This window comes from Bos indicus, chromosome 8, assembly GCF_029378745.1.
Source record: "Bos indicus isolate NIAB-ARS_2022 breed Sahiwal x Tharparkar chromosome 8, NIAB-ARS_B.indTharparkar_mat_pri_1.0, whole genome shotgun sequence".
Classification (NCBI taxonomy): domain Eukaryota; kingdom Metazoa; phylum Chordata; class Mammalia; order Artiodactyla; family Bovidae; genus Bos; species Bos indicus.
This window is the reverse complement of record NC_091767.1, coordinates 10,472,320-10,484,327: the sequence shown is the minus strand read 5'-3', so window position 1 is coordinate 10,484,327 and position 12,008 is coordinate 10,472,320. Positions and strand designations below refer to the sequence as shown.

Here is a 12,008-nt window from a genome sequence, read left to right as displayed (position 1 = left end):
AAACAGCTTCATATCTCTGCATGAAAATGTTATACTCCATTTACTGCTATTTTTAAAGTTATGTTCAGATACAGCTAGAATACGATATGTCTGAAATGGAACCCACTCCAGTGTTCCTGCCTGGAGAATCCCAGAGACGGGGAAGCCTGGTGGGCTGCCGTCTGTGGGGTCGCACAGAGTCGGACACGACTGAAGTGACTTAGCAGCAGTAGCAGACTTCCAGAAAGAAATTTGTATCAAGGTCTCAGTGGTCAAATTTTGAAAGAGAAGCGCTAAGGGAAGTGTTATGGGTAACTCAAGCGTTACATGCAAATGTGTACAAGAGAAGGCTGAGTGTTTAGATGGTGTTAACAAAGGTTCGTCAAGTCAAGGCTATGGTTTTTCCAGTGGTCATGTATGGATGTGAGAGTTGGACTGTGAAGAAAGCTGAGCACCAAATAATTGATGCTTTTGAACTGTGGTGTTGGAGAAGACTCTTAAGAGTCCCTTGGACTGCAAGGAGATCCAGCCAGTCCATTTTAAAGGAGATCAGCCCCGGGTGTTCTTTGGAAGGAATGATGCTAAAGCTGAAACTCCAGTACTTTGGCCACTTTATGCGAAGAGTTGACTCATTGGAAAAGACTCTGATGCTGGGAGGGATGGGGGCAGGAGGAGAAGGGGACGACAGAGGATGAGGTGGCTGGATGGCATCACTGACTCGATGGACGTGAGTTTGAGTGAACTCCGGGAGATGGTGATGGACAGGGAGGCCTGGCGTGCTGCGATTCATGGAGTTGCAAAGAGTCGGACACGACTGAACAACTGAACTGAACTGAACTGAAGTGGCTGAGAAACCTTCTGATTTGGGAAAAGAATCACAGGGTTTTCACTCTGCAGTGTTTCTTCTAGCTTTGGTTTTAAACTCTTAAAATAGTTGTGAAAATGTAGAAAACCGGTATGGTCCAGAAGTACAGCTGAGCACTTCACTCTGCTCACCTGGAAGCTGTTGGTTATATGTTGCTGTAAAGAAACCACTAGCAGAGGAAAAAGCCTCCTCCCAGGGTGTTTAATCCAGGGGATTTTAATAATTCTAGTTTATTTTTGTTTTAAATCATAGCAAAGGAAAATTGTGTGTCTTTGTGTTCTGTGCCTTTAGAAAATCTGGCTTATTCCTATGTAGGTTCACCTCGTGTCAGCTTCTGCTAATTACAGACAATTTGCTTAGTGTTGACTCGTGAATCTAAACTCATACATGGAGAAAATGTTTCTAGGAATGATTTTCTGGACAGGTATCAGAAGAAACGAACAAAGGAAGGAAAGTGGGAAGGAAGATATTTCAAGTAAAAACAATGTTTTACACTTGTCTTTTAAAAAAAAAATTACAATTTCCTCACGCCACCTACCCCTCCTTTTTCTTTCTTAACTATTTTACACTTTAAATTTTATGACGGTTGAGTCAGTAACATCTAACTGGGTGTTTTTATGAAGTAGCACCCCAATGAATCATTCTGTACTGCAGCACGGAAGAGTGGAGGCAATGATTAAATGTAAAATTCTCTCCAGACACATGATGGAGCCACATTAAACTGCCGCTGCCCACAGGCTATTTGACAGCTGTCTGCCTTGATGTGACTTTTAAATCACTGTGAAGCATTAGAATAGAATACCAATTTGCAACCAAAAGATGTTTCTGAGGTATGAGGAACTTCAGACCAAAAAAAGCTCTAGACATCACTTTGAAAGACTTTTGATGAGCAAATTGCAAATATTAGTACCTCTAAGCTTGACAGGTTACCTGTTGAAATAGAAAAGTGAATATTCCTGAATGGAGTATCTCTTCAAGCCAAGAAAGTGAAACTAGACTGATATTGAAAAACCTAAAAATAAGTGAAACTTGCACCTAGATGAATGTAGCAAAGTCCGAGGGTCTATAATCTTACCTGGGCTTTGAACTCCTGGGAGTCTGGAATAGTGTCTGTTTATATCTTCCAGGTTGCTTTATCTACTGTGTTGCACATAGAAGATGCTCAGTGTATACAGAACTCTCTTTCTCTCTTCATTTTCAGTGAAAATAAATTATCTCTGAAAGTGGAGATGGCCACATTTCTATTCCGTAATGAGGAAAAACTCCCGTCTGGTACACTCCAGGCATTTCACTGCCAAAGACCATTAACATCATGTGGCGTGTTGTAGGGACGGACATGAATGTAAGGACATTTATGAACTGTCAGAATCCTTGTAAAGTCTTTTGTTACCAGGTTAGCACTGACTTGTGCTTTGGGGTAGCTAGTCCCAGCTTCAAGGCATATGCAACCTTGTAGTCTCAAGGGTCTTTAACTTGGCTTAATGCTCTGTTCTCATTATCTTGAAATCATGAATGATTTTTTAAGAAGAGACGCTCTGTTCTCATTTTGCACTGGGCCCCATAAATGATTAGCCAGCCCTGCTGGTAATTCTGTGTTCCCTTCTATCAGATCAGATCAGATCAGTCGCTCAGTCGTGTCCGACTCTTTGCAACCCCATGAATCATAGCACGCCAGGCCTCCCTGTCCATCACCAACTCCCGGAGTTCACTCAGACTCACGTCCATCGAGTCAGTGATGCCATCCAGCCATCTCATCTTCTGTTGTCCCCTTCTCCTCTTGCCCCCAATCCCTCCCAGCATCAGAGTCTTTTCCAATGAGTCAACTCTTCGCATGAGGTGGCCAAAGTACTGGAGTTTCAGCTTTAGCATCATTTCTTCCAAAGAAATCCCAGGGCCGATCTCCTTCAGAATGGACTGGTTGGATCTCCTTGCAGTCCAAGGGACTTTCAAGAGGCTTCTCCAACACCACAGTTTGAAAGCATCAATTCTTTGGCTCTCAGCCTTCTTTATGGTCCAACTCTCACATCCATACATGACTACTGGAAAAACCATAGCTTTGACTATATAGACCTTTGTCGGCATAAGTGATGTCTCTGTTTTTTAATATGCTGTCTAGGTTTGTCATACTTTTCCTTCCAAGGAGCAAGTGTCTTTTAATTTTATGGCTGCAGTCACCATCTGCAGTGATGTTGGAGCCCAGTAAAAGAAACTCTGTCACTGTTTCTTTTTCCCCATCTATTTGCCATGAAGTGATAGGACTGGATGCCATGATCTTAGTTTTCTCAATGTTGAGCTTTAAGCCAGTTTTTTCACTCTTCTCTTTCACCTTCATCAAGAGGCTCGTTAGTTCCTGTTTGCCTTCTGCCATTAGGGTCTTGTCACATGCATTTTTGAGGTTATTGATATTTCTCCTGGCAGTCTTGATTCCAGCTTGTGATTCATCCAGCCTGGCATTTTGCATGTTGTACTCTGCCTAGAAGTTAAATAAGCAGGGTGACAGTATACAGCCTTCACATACTCCTTTCCCAGTTTGGAACCACTCTGTTGTTCCATGTCCTGTTTTAACTGTTGCTTCTTGACTTTCGTACAGGATTTTCAGGAGGCAGGTAAGGTGGTCTGGTATTCCCATCTCTTTCAGAATTTTCTACAGTTTGTTGTGATCCACACAGTCAAAGGCTTTGGCATAGTCAATAAAGCAGAAGTAGATGTTTTCCTGGAACTCTCTTGCTTTTTTGATGATCCAACAGATGTTGGCAATTTGATCTGTGGTTCCTCTGCCTTTTCTAAACCCAGCTTGTACATCTGGAAGTTCTCTCTTCATGTGCTGTTGAAGCCTGGCTTGGAGAATTTGAGCATTACTTTGCTAGCATGTGAGATGAGTGCAATTGTGCAGTAGTTTGAACACTCTTTGGCATTGCCTTTCTTTAGGATTGGAATGAAAACCGATGTTTTCTGGTCCTGTGGCCACTGCTGAGTTTTCCAAAGTTGCTGGCATATTGAGTGCAGCACTTTCACAGCATCACCTTTTAGGATTTGAAATAGCTCAGCTGGAATTCCATCACCTCCACTAGCTTTGTTCATAGTGATGCTTCCTAAGGCCCAGTTGACTTCACACTCCAGGATGTCTGGTTCTAGGTGAGTGATCTAGCCACACCATTGTGGCTATCTGGGTCATTAAGATTTTTTTCATATAGTTCTCCTGTGTATTCTTGTCACCTCTTCTTAATATCTTCTGCTTCTATTAGGTCCATACTGTTTCTGTCCTTATTGTGCCCATCTTTGCATGAAATGTTGCCTTGATAGCTCCAATTTTCTTGAAGTCTTTCTCTAGCCTTTCCCATTCTGTTGTTTTCCTCTATTTCTTTGTATTATTTCCTTAAGAAGGCTTTCTTATCTCTGCTAGCTATTCTCTGGAACTCTGCATTCAGTTGGATATGTATCTTTCTGTTTCTTGCTTGCCTTTTACTTCTCTTCTCAGCTATTTGTAAGGCCTCCTCATACAACCACTTTGCCTTCTTGCGTTTCTTTTTCTTTGGGGTGGGTTTGGTCACTGCCTCTGTGCAGTGTTACGAACCTCTGTCCAGAGTTCTTCAGGCGCCCTGCCTATCAGATCTAATTGCTTGAATATATTTGTCACCTCCACTGTAAAATCATAAGGTGTTTGATTTAGGTCTGACCTGAATGGCTTAGTGGTTTTCCCTACTTTCTTCAATTTAAACCTGAAGTTTGCAATAAGGAGCTCATGATCTGAGCCAAAGTCAGCTCCAGGTCTTGTTTTTGTTGACTGTATAGAGTTTCTCCATCTTCATCTGCAAAGAGTATTGTCAGTCTAGTTTTGGTATTGACCATCTGGTTATGTACATGTGTAAAGTCATCTCTAAAGGCAATGATACCTCAGTAATAATGAGCACAGTGAGTGCCCAGATCTTGGTTTTAAATACCATGCTCCACTGAAAGGAAGCAGGACTGCTTGGGTAAATGGCTAGTTCTAGGGTTGGTAAATGTAAGATAAACCTGGAACATTTTGTTGCAGAAAGTAAGGAAATACTCAAAGAATGTTGCAGATATGTCAGAAGGACCCAGAAGCCAGCCTAAGTGCATGCCTACTGGCCACATCTAATTTAAGCAACAAAATAATGTTGATATCAGACTACTACAACTGGTTGAATAAAATAGGAATCTATGAGTTTGTAAATTAGAGAAGGGAATATTCTTCCTTGAAATATAAGCTCAACTAACGCAGAAGAGATGGTAGAAATAATCACCAGTGATGACTGTTGCAGGGCAGGTGGTGTAGAAGGAGTCATCAGCAGATGCTAGACTGGTGGTCAGAGGGTCAGTGAGGAACAGGATATTGGCATGATATTTGTACTTGTGTCAGCTCTCATACTGTAACAGGTATTCTTTAACAATCTACTTAACACCTTATTCACGTTTTTGTGCTTTTTGTTGATTTTACTGTTTAAAATGTCCCAGACTTCCCTGGTGGCTCAGACGGTAAAGCATCTGCCTACAATGCGCAAGACCTGGGTTCAATTGTTGGGTCGGGAAGATCTCCTGGAGAAGGAAATGGCAATCCACTTCAGTATTCTTGCTTGGAAAATCCCATGGACGGAGGAGCCTGGTAGGGTAGAGTCCATGGGGTCGCAAAGAGTCAGACACGACTGTGCGACTTCACTTTCTTTCTTTCATGCATAGTGTTCCTTAGCACAAGAAGATTGTCTTCTTGTCTTACAAAGAAAATAAATGTGTTAGATAAGCTTCATTACAGCATGAATCATAGTGCTGTTGGCCATATACAGTGTTAATGAATGAATTCTGTGTTAAATAAAGTGTCTTTGAACAGAAACACAGAACAAAGTGATGTGTTGATCAGTGGAAGAAAATGAACTGAAAGCTGATAGGAACCTAACCCTCCGTTTTGCTTAGGAGCAGTGCTTCCATATTTGCTCATTCAGTGTTCATGGCACATTATCAGACTTCACTGCAATGAATAACAAGAGTCAAATGTATCTCATGTAATGGGTACTAACTGGTTGCCGTTGATATTATCAGATTAATTTCATATCACATGTAACAGTGTTTTACTTTGCTGTGAAACTACATATATTTGTGAGTAATTTAATAGAATGTTGTTCAGTCGCTAAGTCGTGTCCAACTCTTTGCCCCCTCATGGACTGCAGCACGCCAGGTTTCCCTGTCCTTCACTATCTCCCGGAGTTGGCACAAACTCATGTCCATTGAGTCGGTGATGCTACCCAACCACCTCATCCTCTGCCTCGCTCTTCTTTGCTTGCCTTCAGTCTTTCCCAGAATCAGGGTCTTTTCCAATAAGTCAGTTCTTCACATCAGGTGGCCAAAGTATTGGAGTTTCAGCTTCAGCCTCAGTCCTTCCAATGAATATTCAGGACTAATTTAGTTTAGGATTGACTGGTTCAGGGTTAAAACAGGCATTTGGGAGATTTTAACTTTGGTTTATATAATATGAAATAGTAAAAAAACTTAAAACAGTTTTTTATACATTCCTTCCTAAAATAAAATAAACTGCTTTTTCCTCTGTCACCTAAAAGAATACCCTAATTATCTGTGTAAGCAAATAGAATCATAAATTCTATTACGCTTATTAGGGGTATGAGCACAAAAAAAGAAAAAAAAAAACCTGCTTTTTGCTTCACTCACCTTCTTTCAGTTTCATATGATTACTGATTTAAGATGGACCTGGGGGCTTCCCAGGTGGTCCAGTTGCTAGGACTCTGCGCTTCCAATGCAGGGGTCCGGGTTCTACCCCTGGTCAGGGAATTAGATCCCACATGCCACAGCTCAAGATCCCTCGTGCTACAACTAAGACCCAGTGCAGCCAAATAGATGTGTAAACAAAAATAAATATTTAAGATATATCTGGTTTTCAGTTCAGTCACTCAGTCATATCTGACTCTTTGCAACCCCATGAACTGCAGCACGCCAGGCCTCCCTGTCCATCACCAACTCCCGGAGTGTACTCAAACTCGGGTCCATTGAGTCGGTGATGCCATCCAGCCATCTCATCCTCTGTCATCCCCTTCTACTCCTGCCTTCCATCTTTCCAAGCATCAGGGTCTTTTCAAATGAGTCAGCTCTTCACATCAGGTGGCCAAAGTATTGGAGTTTCATCTTCAGCTTCAGTCCTTCCAATGAATATTCAGGACTGATTTCCTTTAGGATGGACTGGTTGGAAGGAATTACAGTTCCAAAGGAAGAAAGTTTATTTTACTAAAAAGTATAAGTAAACCATAGATACTAACTAATCACTCTAAAGTATATATTTTTATGTCACTTTGAATGCCCTGGTATGTCATTCTCTTAAAGAATTTTGGTTTATCATTTCTTTATAGTAGCTTCCAGAGTCTATTTATAATGTATAGTTTTTAATGCTAATTGATTAGCTTTTGATACTTTTGAATGAGTGGGGAATATCGTATTAGAATCAAATGGTGAATTAGCTAATTGTATTTTCTTAACATTTGGAGGGATAAGTGAGAAGAGAAGGAAAAGACTCAAGTTGATTCGAAAGCAAAAATGAGAAAACAAGATAATTGGTGTATCCTTCAAGTCTTCTAATCCACCAAATATTAGACAAAACAAATTGGGGACTTGTCCTAAGCATATTCTTACTTCAGATTTTTTTTTTTTTAGCTATTTTGTGTTAAGATACTGGTTTTTCTCTAGAAGGGAGGTTGAGGGCTACTAAAATGAAGCTCATAATTTCAACTTTTGATCAAAGTTTCCTTGGTGCCTGGCACTTAACACTGTATTAATGCCAGGAAATAAATTTTATCTACTTCATCTTTAAGCAAGTTCTTATTCCCTTCTAATGAAGTTGTTGTGCTCAGTCATGCAGTCATGTCCAACTCTGCAACCCCATGGACCATAGCACTCAGGCTCCTATGTCCAGAGAATTTTCCAGGCAAGAATACTGGAGTGGGTTGCCATTTCCTCCTCCAGGGGATCTTCCTGACCCAGGGATTGAACCGGAGTCTCCTGAGTCTCTTGCATTGGCAGGCGGGTTCTTTACCGCTAGCACCACCAGGGAAGAGTCACTTCTAATTTAGATTTTTAGGAAACGTTGCAGTGGGTGGTGGGGATATATTCTTTGAGACCAGTTGTCATCTCGGCCAGGCTTTTAAGCTTCCTGGTTACTTGTCATTCAGCAGCTCTACAGGAAAGTGTCTATAAGTTATAAATCAGTGTGTTAATAATTTTTATTTCTTCTCTTTTAAACAAATTGGATTTTATAAAAACAACAACAAGAATTGTGTTTCCTGTTTAGTACAGGTGTCTCTTCAGCCAAAAATCATTATAATGGTTACTGGATATTTGTTTTGTATTTAGTAATCTTCTAAAGTGATTTCATCAGGTATTTCTTAAGAAAACCTTACGTGATTGGTGAAAATCATAATTTCATAGATGGAAAAACTGGGAGGTAGAAAAGCTGTGAATCTGCTTTCCAGTTAGAATATTCAGCCTCTGTTTTCTTGGTCTGTTTTGTAGGGGTTTTTTGAGGGGGGAAGGGTGGTTCTCCTTTTGTAAAAAATATCCCTGCCTTCCTGTTTTAGAGAGTGACTTATATTTTGCAATAACTGATGTTTTTCTCCTGCAGAGATATTCCAATGCCGTTAGTCAGCTCAGGAGTGGAGCACGGAAACTTGAGAGAGCTGGCATTTGCAAGAATGAAAGACCTTGGAATACAGGTAAGAGCCTGACCATAACTGCAGAGATCAAAGTACTCTCAGACATGCGATCACCTGATAAACTTACAGGTTGGGTCAAAGAGCTTTCATGCATTGAAGCCCCTCTTTCTGTACAGCACGCTGAAGCTGAAGTAGTGGTTCCACCATCTGCATCCCTCCCTGCAGCCCTCTGCTTTCTCCTAAAAGAGTATGGGTTTGTCAATTTAATGGTTGTTTTCTCTTGCCTACTGAAATTGTCAACTATGTGTTCAGCTCCTTTTTTAGAAAACCTCTTTTCTTTTGAAATACTGGGTGTTTGATTCTTGACCAGTGGTTATAGATAAATACGACCTTTGAAGAAACAAAGATGACATGCTGAAATAATTACCGACGTTATTGTCCAGATACACCATTCTCCCTTGCCCCACCTTGCCCCTGTGTCTTTTCGTTTGCTTTTTTATTTCAGAAATATTTACTAAGCACCTCCTTTCTGCTTTCCCTGGAAATACAAAGAGCCCAGGAACCTGCAGATGATTTTGAAATCGCGATATGGTTTAAAACTCAGTGCCCTAGGAGCTATTTCTCAGAGCTGCTAAGAGGAAAGGCCAGGGGGTGCCTAGGCCCGAGCCTGCATCCTGGCCTCTGCTTTGAGCTTCTGATTCACTTGGTCTGGTACGGAGCTGAGGGAGGTTCTCACACGCAGTGGAGACATGGACCACTCTTTGAAAGGCACTGTTTTAAGGACTACGTATCATGTTTGTGGACATACCTGAAACATTTTGTTCTCTTAGTTGATTTGTTATGAAGAAGTTTTTCTTTTCTTTTTTTCAGAAAATGGTCTAGAGTTGTGAACATTATTGGCTTATTCTACCAAAATAATAATAACTTAAGTTCTAGAAAAACAGCAACTTTATGTACAGTAATTGTTATATAGTTGCTCCGTCCAGAGAAGGCAATGGCACCCCACTCCAGTACTCTTGCCTGGAAAATCCCATGGACGGAGGAGCCTGGTAGGCTGCAGTCCATGGGGTCGCTAAGAGTCAGACACGACTGAGCGACTTCACTTTCACTTTTCACTTTCATGCATTGGAGAAAGAAATGGCAACCCACTCCAGTGTTCTTGCCTGGAGAATCCCAGGGATGGGGGAGCCTGGTGGGCTGCCGTCTATGGGGTCGCACAGAGTCGGACACGACTGAAGCGACTTAGCAGCAGCAGCAGTCGCTCAGTCATGTCCAACTCTTTGTGACCCCATGGACCATAGCCAGCCAGGCTCCTCTGTCCATGGGATTTCCCAGGCAAGAATACTGGAGTGGGTTGCCATTTCCTTCTCCAGGGGATCTTCCTGACCCAGGGATTGAACCCAAGTCTCCTTCATTGGCAGGCAGTTTCTTTACCACTGAACCACCAAGGAAGCCCCATGTACAGTAATGAATAGCCCCAGCAAGTATGTGACTGCTCTGCTCTCTGGTCTCCAACTGTCCCAGTTCCTCAGCTCCTCCTTCTCCTCCTGGCCTGGTTAGCCTGATAACCTCATTATCCAGCCATCATCTTTAACCCTGTACCCCTCTTAAACCTTGGTAGGCTCTCATAAAGTAATCTAGGATTGAGTCTCAAGACTGGAATTCAGTCGTAGCCAAAAGTTATCTAGCTTACCTAGGCAGTGTCTTTACTAGAAAATAAGGACACACCAATCTCTTTCGTAAAAACCATTCCCCACCCCTCCAAGAAAGGGCAAAAGCAGGCAAGGGTTCTTTAGGAGCATGTGATATGGGTTCCCAGGGCATGGAAATAGCTTAGTTTTTCTAGAACTGAATAATGAGCGCTTATTTTTCCCGTGAAATTCTCTCCATATATACACCAAATACACTATTAGTAGTATGGCTGCAAGACATCATCAGCTTTCCTAGGGTGATCTTTTCTCACCGATGGAAAGCGTTAGAATCTTGGAAATAAGTTCCATAGTTTGTTCTAGGGAACTATCTGTCCTATTATCATAGGACAGATAATAGTCACTGTGAGGATTTTGTAATTATAAGTGTCAGGCTTCACAGCCTGCACTCTGGGTCGTGGAGTAGAAGCGAGAGTTACATCATGTGGCTAGGCCGTGCACACGTCCACAGGCAACTCTGTGCTTCCTGGGACATTCAGAGAGCCAGTCTGCCACCGTGACACCATGATTCAGACCGTATAATAATAAAAGACTGTATAATAATAAAAGCTCTTTCCTCCCTCCCAGCCTTTATTCCACAGAGCCCTTCTCTGCAGAAGATAGCAGTCTTAGTTGCCCTCTTTCTGACATTTCTAAAATTTGATACAAACATGGTGATGCTAAAAACATTGACGGTTATGAAATGGGGAAGGTTTTGGAACATTAGGAATTCAGTTGTTACTCTTCTATAGATAGAGTTTGGGATTGCACTTTCAGATACAGTTATATCCTCTGGGTAAAAACTATGCTCAAATTTTTAGGAGGTATGTTCTTTACTTTCAATATTATGTATCTGTCTCCTTTGGATTCTAAATGCCTTTTAAAAAACAATATGCTGTTAACTTCATATATTTCCATTTTGTTTTTCCCTATCTTCAGATTTATTAAAAATGACTTCATTTTTAAATTCAGTTTTTTTATCTCAATGTAAATTATGTTCAAATGTAATTTTGAGCCCAGAATTTGGTGGAGAAGTTTCAGTAAAAATTGTATTAGTGACCAGTTTTATATTTGCCTCCCCTTCCCTCTTTCTTTTCTCTCTCTTTATTTTTTCCCCATTCCTGTGCCCCTCCTTCCTCCCCTTTCTTCATTTCTTTTGCTTTGTTTTTTTCACAGTGTCGTGATGTGAGAACCAGAGAGGTGGGAATCCAAGAAATTCATCACAAAGTCCGGCCATACCAGGCTAGTGTCTTCATTTTATAGAGAGATTACGTCCTGCTCGTTACTCTTTGTCAAGCCTGGGCCTGTACCTGCTTTTGTATCGTGCTGTGTTTAGTTGCTCTGTTGTGCCCGACTCTTTGCGACCTCATGGACTGTAGCCCGCCAGGCTCCTCTGTCCATGGGGATTCTCCAGCAAGAATACTGGAGTGGGTTGCCATGCCCTCCTCCAGGGGCTCTTCCTAACCCAAGGATCAACCCCAGGTCTCCCGCATTGCAGACAGATTCTTTACTGTCTGAGCCACCAGGGAAGCCCAAGAAAACTGGAGTGGGTTGCCTATCCCTTCTCCAGGAGAACTTCCCGACCCAGGAATCTATTTGGGGTCTCCTGCATTGCAGGCAGATTGTTTACCAGCTGAGCTACCAAGGAAGCCCTATAGTTAGAACCAAAACCAAACTCTCAAAGTTAATAAAGAAACTAAGAGCAAAGAGTCACTGAGAATCAGGTCAAGCCAGCAAAGCCAGATATGAAGATCACTCAACACTAGAAGGGCAGGTTAGGAAGATGAGGTTGGAACTTCATTATGGATC

General features: G+C 41.7%; 1 protein-coding gene across 1 annotated transcript in view; it reads left to right on the top strand.

Annotated features, from left to right (window-relative positions):
* Positions 1-12,008, top strand: part of ELP3 (elongator acetyltransferase complex subunit 3) — a 118,829-nt gene that overhangs the window by 66,296 nt on the left and 40,525 nt on the right. Inside the window, exons 11-12 of the mRNA XM_019965833.2 lie at positions 8,481-8,571; positions 11,376-11,441. Of these exons, the coding sequence (XP_019821392.1) occupies positions 8,481-8,571; positions 11,376-11,441 (157 nt within the window). The remainder of the gene's footprint in view (positions 1-8,480; positions 8,572-11,375; positions 11,442-12,008) is intronic.